Here is a 12,529-nt window from a genome sequence, read left to right as displayed (position 1 = left end):
TTTTATTATAATATTATTTATATTTTCTGTTATTATTGTTTTTGTTATCAATCCTTGCCATCTTCGATGAAAATTCCGATTGATCGGGCCCCCACCCCATTACCCTTTTATTTCTCCCCTGCTCCCAAAAAACCCCCCCCCCCTGACTTTTCGGGGGACTACGAGCCCACCCAAAGCCGACAGTTACCGCAAGAAGGTCGTGCTCGACGGCGAGGAAGTGCAGATCGACATCCTCGACACGGCGGGCCAGGAGGACTACGCCGCCATCAGGGATAATTACTTCAGTGAGGGGGAAGGGGGAAAGGGGAAAGGGGGGTGGGTCGAAGGGACGAAAAGGGAAAGAGGGAAACGGGACTGGGGAAAAAGGGGAAAAGGCAGGGAGATAAAGGGAAGAGGAAGGGGGAAATGGAATGGTTCAGGGGAAAGGGAGGGAGATAGGGAGAAGGAGAAAAAGGAAGGGGAAAAGGGAAAAGAGATGGAGGTAGGGGAATAAGGGAAGTTGCATAATTCATTGAGAATGATGTTGAAAAAATTTTTTTCACTAAAATTATCTCAATTTTTTTTTTAATGGTGTTTCCCTTTGGGCCCGGTCCCGGCGAAGGCTTTCCGTTTGTTCTCCATACAGAGGCGATCCCTTCCCGCCACGGAGCTCTTCAGGTGAGCGGCTGCTGCCCTCGTCAGAGCCTCGCAGAAGGTGAAGGGAGAAGGAAGGGGAAGGGGGGGGGTTGGGAAGGGAAGGGGGGGCTGCCCGTTTTTCCCTCCTTTCCCCCCCCCCTTTTTTTTTTTTTTTTTTTTTTTTTTTTTTTTTTTTTTTTTTTTTTTTTTTTTTTTTTTTTTTTTTTTTTTTTTTTTTTTTTTTTTTTTTTTTTCTTTTTTTTTTTTTTTTTTTTTTTTTTTTTTTTTTTTTTTTTTTTTTTTTTTTTTTTCCTCTTCTTCTTCTTTATTTCTTCTCCTTCCTTCTTCTTTTTTCTTCCTTTTTTTTTTCTTTTTTTTTTTTTTTCTTCCTTTTCTTTTCTTCTTCTTCTTTTTCTCTTTCCTCTTCCTCTTTTTCTTTTCTTCTTTTTTTTTTTTTTTTTTTTTTTTCTTTTTTTTTTATTTTTTTTTTTTTTTTTTTTTTTTTAAAAAAAAAAAATTTTTTTTTTTAATTTTTTTTTTTTTTTTTTTTTTTCTTATACTTTTTTCTTCTTCTTCTTTTTTCTACTTCTATTCTTTTTCTCTTCTTCTTCTGCTTCTTCTTCTTTTTTTCTTTTTCTTCTTCTACTTCTACTTCTTTTTCTTCTTCTTCTTCTTCTGCTTCTTCTTCTTCTTCTTCTTCTTCTACTTCTACTTCTTTTTCTTCTTCTTCTTCTATTTCCACTTCTTCTTCTTCTTCTTCTTCTTCTTCTTCCCATTATTATTATTATTATTATTATTATTATTATTATTATTATTATTATTTTCTTCATCTTTTTCTTTTTCTTTTTTTCCTTTTTTTTCTTTTTTTACTTCTTCTTCTTCTTCTTTTTCTTCTCCTCTTTTACTTTTTTTCTTTTTTTCTTTTTTTTTTCTTTTTTCTTTTTTTATTTCTTTTTCTGTTTTTTTTTTTTTTTTTTTTTTTCTTTTTCCTTCCTTCGTCTTCTTTCCTCTTTTTCTTTTGGCTTTTCGTTCTTCTTTATTCTATTTATTCTTTTCTTCTTCTTTTCCTTCTACTTTTTCTTCTACTTCCCTTCTTTCTTCGTTTCTTCTTCTTCTTCTTCTTCATTCTATCTATTTCTTCTCTTTTCTTACTTCACTTCCATTAAATTCACTTTTCTTTTCTTTTCTTTTCTGCTTCTTCTTCTTCTTCTGCTATCTTCTTCTTCTTCTTCTTCTCCTTTTTTTTTTTTTTTTTTTTCTTCTTCTTCTTCTTCTTCTTCCTCTTCTTCTTCTTCTTCTTTTCTTCTTCTTCTTTTCTTTTTCTTCTTTTCTTCTTCTTTTCTTTTTCTTCTTTTCTTCTTCTTATTCTTCTTCTTTTTCTTCTTCTTCTTCTTCTTCTTATTATTATTATTATTATTATTATTTTATTATTTTATTATTTTTTATTTTCTTCCTCTTTTTCTTTTTCTTTTTTTTTCTTTTCTTTTTTTACTTCTTCTTCTTCTCTTCTCTTTTACTTTTTCTTTTTTCTTTTTTCTTTTTCTTCCACTTCTTCTTCTTTTCTTTTTCTTTTACTTCTACCTCTACTTCTTCTTCTTCCTTTTCTTATTATTATTATTGTTATTATTTTTCTTATTTTTTCTTTGTCTTTAGTTCTCCTTTTTCTTCTTCTTCTTTTTTTTTTTTCTTTTTTCTTTTTTCTTATTCTCTTTTTTCTTCTTTTTCTTTGCTTCTTCTTCTTCTCTTTTTCTTTCTTCTTCTTCTTCTTCTTCTTCTTCTTCTTCTTCTTCTTCTTTTCTTTTTCTTTTTCTTCTTCTTCTTCTTCTACTTTTTCTTTTACTTCTACTTCTATTTCTATTTCAGCTTCTTCGTCTTCTTCTTCTGTGCGTGTGTGTGTGTGTGTGTGTGTGTGTGTGTGTGTGTGTGTGTGTGTGTGTGTGTGTGTGTGTGTGTGTGTGTGTGTGTGTGTGTGTGTGTGTGTGTGTGTGTGTGCGTGTGTGTGTGTGCGCGCGTGCGTGTGCGCGTGTGTGCGTGTGCGTGTGCGTGCGTGTGCGTGTGCGTGTGGGTGGGCGTGTTTTCCTTTCTTCCCTCACGCACAGTCACGTCCTTCCAGGGAGCAGATCCTGCGCGTGAAGAACGACGACCACATCCCGTTCCTGCTGGTGGGCAACAAGGCCGACCTGAACGAGCGCCGGAAAGTGAGAGAGGAGGACGCCAAGAACCGCGCCAGCCAGTGGGGGGTCCCCTATGTTGAAACCTCGGCCAAAACGCGAGCCAATGTTGATAAGGTGAGCGAAAGGGAATAGGTTGGTGCTTAGACAAGGAGGAGAGAGATGGAGAGAGATTTCTGCTGTTGAGCTTGATTGTTCGTAAGAGAAAAGGATAAAATGGCCTTTTTTATTTTTATTTTTTTCTTTAATGCCCCAATTCCCCCTATTTTTAGCCAGGGAAGAATAGATCCTTCGCTCTTCTCGTCTCCCCCCCCCCCCTTCCAGTTGAAACACTGATAATTTTGTGGTTCTTACTCTTTTTTTTTTTCTCTTATATAATGTGATAGACAATTTGAATAGGGCAAGATTTCTGAGGCATATTTAAAGCCAATAGATCTGCTTGCATTCTTGAGCTGTTTCATTAGTGTTTGTAATGCTTTTGTAATGCTCGTTGAATTTGCTTTCAATGTAGCTTCGTACAAGCAAACTTAATAAAAAAAAAATGGGAAGATGATTATTAAAGAGACATGAAAATGTCAGATTTTACAGTTTTAAATAACTTTTACAGTGTAATTAGCTTACTGCAGAATAAAAGTGGCCTTTTCACTATATTCAAATAAATTCCACATTACCTATCTGCTGTGAGCGAAAATAAAATTTAAGTTAAGTCTCAAAATTAATTTGATATTATTCTAAAGTATTATTTTCAGTCTGATGATGTACATATCTTTTATGTTCATGTCATCATTTTCTGCTTGTAGTGTTGGCTTTATGGGTGAATCTTTAGTGACCTTTTACGATCTTGCCACTTTGAAAGCTGTTTTATTTGGGTTTGTGAAGACCTCATTGTCGGCCTGCTTCTCTGACCTTGTTTAATTAAGGCTTGTTCTGTTTGTTTCGCATCCATACAGCTACAGAGGGATCTCGATGGTTTAGTTTGTTGACATGTATTCTTCCCCTTTTGAAGAAAAGGATGTATGTCGAGACTCTTTTCATAAGTTGTGCAATATTAAAATCATTTAAAGTGGAGATTGTGTTTCTTAAGAATATTGTTAACATGTTTTAGTCCATAGTTTAGATTATAATTTGTTGATGTAATTTGTTAATTAAGTTTGACAGGAAATGGATTAGATTGCAAGGACAGAAATTTACTAAAGATGTATCTGTTCATTTTCCTTTAAAGTATATATATCTGCAAATTATAGGGAAACAATGTGGTTTGGACATATAGAAATACAAATATGTTTTATCATGTATAAACTAGGTTGATAATCATAGGGTTGTCTTTTTTATACCATTTTACAATTCTTTATTTTACTCGTGTTAGTTTTTTTTTCAGTGGAGGTATTACAAACATTAGCAAGTAACAGAATAGCAACACACAGTTAAAAGTAGAGGGTTTTGTATCAGTCTTTCAAGTGTTTGTTATGTGTGGTTACTTATTAGCATATAGATCTTTAATTTTCTCTTTCAGTATAGTTTGTCATCACGTTGTCTTTTTATATTCCACCCCCACCTTCTTTCTTCAGTACTGTTATTTTATTTTTGATATTAATTTCCACCCTGCCCCCCCCCCCCCCCAAAAAAAAAAAGGGGGGATGGGAAATGAAAGAAACAAGTGAGTTTGTGGATACTGTTTTTTGAGTGTGATTTACCCACTTTATTACCGAGTGTGTTCCACTGTGTATCGAGATACATGCCTGTCCCCTCCCACCCTAGACTCACTCCAGTTGATTTTTGACTAACATTGAGGTCCAACAGGAGATGTCACTCACCACTAAGCGTTAGGCTAGTGAGCTTGGTATGTGTGTTTGTCAGCGACCTTTATTGTGTGATTAGTGTCTCGTCTAATAGCCCATCTCCCACACCCTACAGGTATTCTTTGATTTGATGCGAGAGATTCGCGCTTGCAAATTGGAAGACAATAAGAACACCAATGGAAAAGGCAAAGATCCCGGCAAGAGGAAAAAACACAAGTGCTGCATTCTTTAGGTCAGCAGATACCTTGCCTACCCTCCCTCTTCACCCCTCACCCCACCCCTGCCTCAGCTTTAGTCTCCCCTCATTCTCCTCCTGTGCCTCTCTCCCGCTCTTCTTCCTTCACTTCTTCCCTCTAGCTAAATACCATCTTCCTATTTCAACTTACTCCCCCAACAGTCTCCCTACAAGTTTTTATGACCACCCTCTTAGTTTCATATTTAGCATTCTGCATCTTTTCCTCCTGTTCTGATATTTTCCACTTGCACTCACCACCTCTACCAACACTTTTGCCTCTCCCTCTTCCACTAGACTTCTCCTTACTTTCTTCCTCCTCACTGTCCTCCTCTTTTTTCTACTTGACCTCCACACTTTTCCCCACCTCTTTTCATCTTCTCCCCCTCCCAATCCTCCACCATATTATTCAACTATATTTTACTCCCATCCTCCTCCTCTCCCCCGGCATTCCCTGCATTTGTGATTTATGTTCCATGCCGTATGGCTCCCTTTTCCCTAGACCTTCTGGGCTTCATGATATGTTCTGTTATTTTCCCTGTGTCCTGTGCCCCCTGTCCCTAAGCTCCCTGCCCCTTGTCTTGTGTCCTCCCCAGTCTCTGTAGCCTCAAGCAACCATGTGGTTTGTTCTTGTGTATCCACAGACGTGTGTCATGTCCTGGAGTCCTTACTGCTAGAGTTTTATTCATTCATGGGTTGGTTACCTCCATTTTCATGTTTTTATTGTATATCCATTTGCACTGATATGTATTCTTATATGGATGGGGAGGGAGGTGTTCTTGGGACATGATCATGAGAATACACTTATTCTGTCAACCCAGCAGGACATGGCCATGTCTGACTTGCTGCAGGCCAGGTTTACATCGCTGCTTTTTTATTTTGTTTGTTTTATATTAGTGTCATTTGTTCTTCCTAGCATAAAATGATGTTTGCCCCCATCCCCCACCTTCCCTGTAATCTGATCCCTTGTAGCTTATTTGTGTGGTTTGTTTTAACTGTGCAGTGCCACATGTAATGATGACCGGGAGAGGCTCTATTGATGTGACTCGGGTAGTGTGTGGTTATTTTGTGTTGGATGCCTTTAACAGTGTTCCATGAAATAAGTGTATAGATAAACTTAGAAAATTAAGAATGAATGTATCTCTCGGGATGTGGGTGTATGTGAAAGGAGTCTTGTGTTTTTAAAATAAGTACTGTATTTTGATAATGCAGAAGTAGAAAACAAGGATGTTGCAACAAAAGTACTTGTTTTTATTTGTTCATTGGATGTTGAATCTGATAAATGCATGAACACAAAAATATTCTCAGTGACCTCGAAGGCAAATGAAATTCATTTAGCAGGGTAGACTTCAAAAGATTTTCTGGACATTACAAGACTAGACATTAAATGAAAATAAGGCATTAGATCTACCACCTTTTGACTCTTAACAGTAAATGATGAAAGAATCTCAAGGTAAAATAACCTATAGAGGGATCAAACATTGATTTTTACAAACCTCATCACTCGACCAGACATAGGCATTTTATTAGTACATCTCTGTTAAACATTTAACCCAATGCCACTGGGAAAATGCTGTGCTCATTTTTTATTTTATTTTTTTGTGAAATATCTGCACATAGATGGCTGTGCTAGTGCTTAGTCACAAAAGTCAGTTAGTAGACCCTGTGACCTTACCTGATTTCATCTATCCTTGAATTGTTGGGAAAACTTTTTTTTTACTAATGCTATGAATATCGATGGTGTTATTTTTATTCTAGACATTATAATTACTATAATATTATAAACATTAGAAACAGCAAAATAAGATAAAGTATATATTTTTGTAAATCATGGAAAATAGTAAACGGGCAAGATGGAGTACTCGTAATTAGCTCATTGGTGACTTAGTACAAATGTAGCCATCTATGTGTAAAAACAATTAATAAAGTAAACTCACAGTAAGCATGGCATGGACGCACATGCCATGTCCGGCAGCATTGGGTTAATTTGAGTGTTTTAAAACTGGAGAATCTTCATAATAAAAGATTGCAGACATTAAATTGTAGTATATGATCTGACTGAGATTCATGCATGCATGTAATTTTATATTGTGTGTAGCTTTTCATCCTTTGTTTCTGCTTTGTGTTCTGTTGGATTAAAGTTCTCACCTCTCTTGAATGATTTCGGCCTCTGTCCCTTTTTCTTTAACACTGTACAGATGGCTGAATAAAGTAAATCCATACATTAACTAGTCCTTGCTTTGTCATTAATGGATACAACATACATACACTCACAGATTTCTCATGTTTAGCTGCAATGGTTGGGTCAGATCTGCCTTTTTAGGCCCCTGATATTTACCCTTTGATTTGGACATGATTGCTTGAATTGCATTTCAAGAACTAAACAGCATGTTGTGTTTTTTGTACATGGCCTCAATGCTTTTTGTTTTGGTTACATTTCACTGTAAAGTGTGTCTTGCCATTGCAGATTTTTATCAGTAGTCAACTACTTGTTCCTTCTCTTAATAAATTGACTGTGATTTTTTTCATTGTAATTATGAATTAGGTTGTCTCAGGCTTGTAACGTTTTCTTGTTCTTTGTCAAAGTAATACAACTCAAACTGTGTCTGCATTGTTAATTTTTTGTAAGTATTGTAATCTTGCAACAAAATAGAATATGATTGTTCCCCCCCCCTCAAGAAAAGAAAAAACAGTAGGTTTGATTAGCAGATCTGTAAACTGATGCATACCATTATTCTTTCAGGCATTCTACGACTTGACTCGCATGATATCAGCCAGCAAGCAGCAGGCTGACAGCCCAGACGAGACAGAAAACAAACCTACCAAGTGCTGCTGCATTTCATAGTCCCCCACGACTAAACTAGCCAATGCCTGTGAATGAAACCAATACATGGAGATTTTTTTTTATCATTCATAGATGTAGGAGGTGTTTAATTTGTTTTGTAGGTGATGACAATAGCCCCCGGTGTATGTGTGAAGGATATTATACAATGTGTAGGTGAAAGAAGAGATGACTTTTTTAATGTGCTATTGAAACTAAACCCTTCATTACTCTCAAATGACATAGGGTCTTCTCCCCACTCTGTCTCAGTCACTTGGAATATTTGTTTACAGTGTTTAAGATGCCTCCTGTCTTGTCTTAAGGTTTCTTGTATACTAGAGGGGCTCCAAGATGATCCTCTGGGTTGTTTTGCTTGAAAATGAATTTGTAATGTAAGTTTTGCAGATAGTGCATCTGTCTGATTCATACTCATTAGGTCATTTTTCTTTCTTACTTTTTTGTTTGAATTTTTTTCCTTCTTCCTTCATTACTATTTCTAGAAATTTAAGTGCTTATTATTGATATAAGGGTATAAAACTGAAGCCCGCTAATCAGATCCCAGTGAGTGCTCATTGAAGTGATCTACAGAAAATATGTATTTATGTGATGTCGCCAAAAGACAAACCTTGAAGCTGTGAAAGGCGACTTTGTTACTGTCATCATCCTTGTATGTTTTGCTGAATGTTAAAGGTGATTGTTAGGCATCATAGATATTTATGATGTGCTCATTGTGAGTGAATAAACATTCAGTGTACTTTTTTTCTTTTATGTCAACCATTCCTAAATAATGAAGATTTTTCTCAGAAATAAGTAGGCAAAGGAATAAGTAAATGCCATAAGGTTGAATTGATTTCTTAGAAGATTTAGAGGGAACATAGAAGATTATTTAAGAGGCTTGCTCTTCCTGCCTTACAAGTTTCATATTTAAAAACTGAGTATTGGTTGTCACACTATAGTTGAATTAAGAGTAAATGAAAACAAAGAGTCTAATTAATGAATTTTATACAAGGTGGGGTTAGGCCAGCCATTCCATTGTACTCAGATCCTAACCCACACCTTCTATACCATTGCTTAGGTGAATGCAAAGTAAAAATATGCTTGCAGATGTAACAAGATGTCAATATATATATATTTTTTTCTTCATTGTAGAAGTCACCTCATGGTGCTCTTTGGAAAGAGGTAACTTGACGGTTTTCTACCCCCCCCCCCCCCCCCCCCGGCATTTCAACCACATGACTTGTCAGCTGGAAGTTAAAGATGGCAAGGTAAAGGAAAATTTGAAAGGGAAAGGGAAAGCTTGTTTACTTTTTTTCATTTTCCTGATAGGTCTACCTCTGCATTTTAGCCACACAGGCAAGGTGTGTGTGTGTGTGTGTGTGTGTGTACCAGACTGTGAAGTCCAAAAGCCATATAGAAAAAAAAAAATTAATTCCTTTAAAGATTGCTGTTACATACTCCACTGATTTCATACTCATTGTGTACAACCTTAATAACAACCAACGCAGCTGATGTTTGTTTTAATTTCATTAAGTTTTTTTTCAGTCGCAGTACAGATGACTAGATAATTATGAAAGATTAGGTAGCTTGCCAAGAACAAGTGGTGTCATTGGAAGACATTGCTCATGCATGAAGTCTTTGCTGCTTGGACTGTGTGGCAGTGCAGTGTAGAGGAGAAATGAAGTGATCTGAAAAGCAAATATGCCTTTAGCAAATGTAAACAGCTTTCCTTGTGCCTTCAATTTGGTTTCTTTTGTAAGTTTAGAAGAAAAGATTTCTTTATTTTTGTTTACTTATTTACTTTAAAATTGTTTTTATAATATCAGATCAGTTTTTATTTTTATGGAAAATTAGACTGGAACATTGTACAAATTCACTTTTGCTGTAATGCAATAAATTTAAAAGTAGACCATCTTGTATAATATCATTATTTTCATTTGGAAGTAGATTACAAAACAGAAAAATAAACCTCCAAAAGTAAGTAAATATCTTTTATGGGTTGTTTGTATGTTTGTTTAACAGCCCTGCAGCATTCCCTTACAAATATATATGTATGTATATGTATTTATATATGTATATACATATATGTATAAATGTTTTCTTCAGTAATATTCTAGTAGGTATCGACTTCTTTCTTGCCTTGATTGTAGTAAAGAATAATTGACATAACAGAGGACATTAAGGAACTTGATTGGAAATGAAATAAACAATTATCTTGTCATTTGCACTATCAAGTCACAATATTGGTGTACTAAGGGCACATGACTATATATATACACACACATGTACTGTATGTGTATATGTATGCATGTATAAAGATATTTGTATATGTATATGTATATGCATGCATATGTATGTATGTATATATGACTATATTTATGGAAATTACCACAAAACTACCAGCTACATTGAATGCACAAATTTCAGCTGCCACAACGATAATGTATACCAGATTTGCAGCTTATTTAAGTTTTACATAGTAGTTTTAAAGGATTACTTTCCAAGTCCCTCAAGTTTTAGATGGGCTCATACACCAATACAAAACTGGACATGGTTTCATAGGGGAGAAAATGCTCAAAAGGTGAATGGGATGGAATCTAGTCACGGATTTCAAGCAACGGAGAGCGTTCAAATTTTCAAACGAGAACTAGGCGAAAAGGAAAAACTGAAAGCATTGTTCACTACCTTATGCAAAAAAGTTACATAATTTGTAAGAGCATTCCTGGCAATGGTGAGCTTATTGTGAAGGTTAAGCTTTTATTTATCCATTTTAATCACAGTTTGTACATTGATTATGTAATATATGTCTGAAATAAAATGCCTTTTATTTGATAATCCTTCTTATAGGGAATTAGAGGGGAAAAAAATTGATATCAAAAGAAAAAACAATTTTGTTGTAATATGATTATTATTTTCAGGTTATCAGAGTGTAAATTCCGTAACTTAAAAAAGATATTTAGAATTGGAATAACACACAAGCCATGCTTTTAAGGAAAAGTTATAATACATTGAAATAAAACACCAGGAAAGACACATAATATGATAATGAAAACTGTGTTCATTCTCACAAAAAGCACTTATTCATAAGTTCTATTACTAAGACATTTCATCTTAAATATAGATGGTACTAGGAGAATAGGAGATGGTACACTTGGTCATTATATTTGCAATGATAACATTATACTTTGATATGAGATTACAGACAAGACTGCCATACCTCTTTTGTATATTTCTTCTATTGTTTATTCCCCCCCAATCCCTTGCCCGTTGTTGTCGTGGGGGGGCTTAGGAGACGGAGACTGGGACCCAATGATGGGGAACTCCCCAGCTTTGGGACTCAGCCCTCGACTCAACTAATTTTGCATGGTCTTTTTTTTTTTTTCCCTTCCCAATTTTCGTTTCAGTCCCTTCACCAAACCCTTCTGCTATCCACCTCCTAAGGTGTGAGAGCCATGCTGAAAGGATGAAAGGCTGACTTTGTGCCAGTCCTGAACGGCCTGAGGGAGCCATGGGCACGGTATTCCCCTGATTTAGTTACCTAGCCCTTACCCCTCAAGGGGACCCTGAGGGGTGGACTGTTTTTATCCCCAACATAATCCAGGCTTACCATGGCCAGTAATGAAAACATATCCCTACTATTAGGGGCAATGAGGCTTGCCCCCTTATCAAATAGCCCCAACGATGTAAACCCACCCGATTCCCTGACCCCAGGCTCTCCTTTGACCACGGCTCTGAACACTGCAATAACTACCCCCTCATCAATGCCTACTAGTACAGTAGCCAACAGTCAACCTTTAAGGAACATTTCCACTCTCCCAGCATGCTCAACTTCAACACCTCTACCCCCACAACCTCCAACATCAACCACCCCATCCTCCCTTACTAATACCTTACAGCCTTATTGCCCACCTCTCCATAACACTACCTCCCTCAACACTACTACATCTTCGTCACGCCCCCGCCCTTCTACTACCCCTATCTCTATAACAATCTTGAATACTCTCTTTAGTGCAGCCAAATGGGACCGATTTTTCGTGATACCTCCCACAGCTCCCTACTCTGACAACACCCTTCTCTTCCAACAATGTCTCCAAAAACAAGTAGGTAAAGTCTCTTTCCGTAGCCGACCCGACCGCTCCCGTCTTGTCACAGTAACATCAGAAAACCAAGCTATAGCATTAACAAAACTAACTGACCTATATGGTAACCCCATCCTTGCAGAACCCCATCCAACCCTCAATACTTGCACCGGAACAGTTTCAATCCCCCCAGCAAATTGCCCAATCTATGACAAAGATTGGTCAGGTTGTGAAGAAGACCTTGCCTGTCTCACAGACTATGCAACATCAGTACAATGCTACTCCATTCCCCCCAGAGGTCATCGAAAGAAACCCACTAACATAGCCAAAATTACCTTCCGTAGACATGACCTTCCCTTTAACGTCTACATAGGAGGAGAATCCCTCCCTGTTCGTCCATACCAACCCCCTCCACGTCAGTGCCAAAATTGTTGGCGTCTAGGACATCCAGCCAAACATTGCCATTCCACAGCCAGATGCCCACTATGTGCCCGACCTGGCCATACCCGATCTAACTGCTCTGCACAATCACGCACATGTGCCAACTGTGGCGGCCCCCATAATGTATTTTATAGGGGCTGTCCCACCTACAAATTTGAATCTGAGGTAGCAACTCTCAGATTCAAACTTGGACTCACACTACGTGAAGCCAGACAGGAAGCACGTCGACGTGGTTTCTCTCTTACTCCTTACTCTAGTAATACTGCTCATTCTACCAATTCTCCTACCCCCCCCCTACATCTAACTCCCCCTCTTCTACCTCCTACCTTCCCCAGTCAAACTCTTTTGCCATCCTAAACCCAGACACTCCAATC

General features: G+C 37.1%; 1 protein-coding gene across 1 annotated transcript in view; it reads left to right on the top strand.

Annotated features, from left to right (window-relative positions):
* Positions 1-10,453, top strand: part of LOC119597505 (ras-related protein Rab-33B-like) — a 49,578-nt gene extending 39,125 nt beyond the window's left edge. The window contains exons 4-7 of the mRNA XM_037947083.1: positions 150-292; positions 602-657; positions 2,729-2,903; positions 7,561-10,453. Of these exons, the coding sequence (XP_037803011.1) occupies positions 150-292; positions 602-657; positions 2,729-2,903; positions 7,561-7,662 (476 nt within the window). The 3' untranslated portion in view covers positions 7,663-10,453. The remainder of the gene's footprint in view (positions 1-149; positions 293-601; positions 658-2,728; positions 2,904-7,560) is intronic.
* Positions 10,454-12,529: the final 2,076 nt, after the last annotated feature.

This window comes from Penaeus monodon, chromosome 39, assembly GCF_015228065.2.
Source record: "Penaeus monodon isolate SGIC_2016 chromosome 39, NSTDA_Pmon_1, whole genome shotgun sequence".
NCBI lineage: Eukaryota > Metazoa > Arthropoda > Malacostraca > Decapoda > Penaeidae > Penaeus > Penaeus monodon.
Note: the sequence above shows the minus strand (reverse complement) of the source record. Positions and strands in the feature narration are given on the sequence as shown.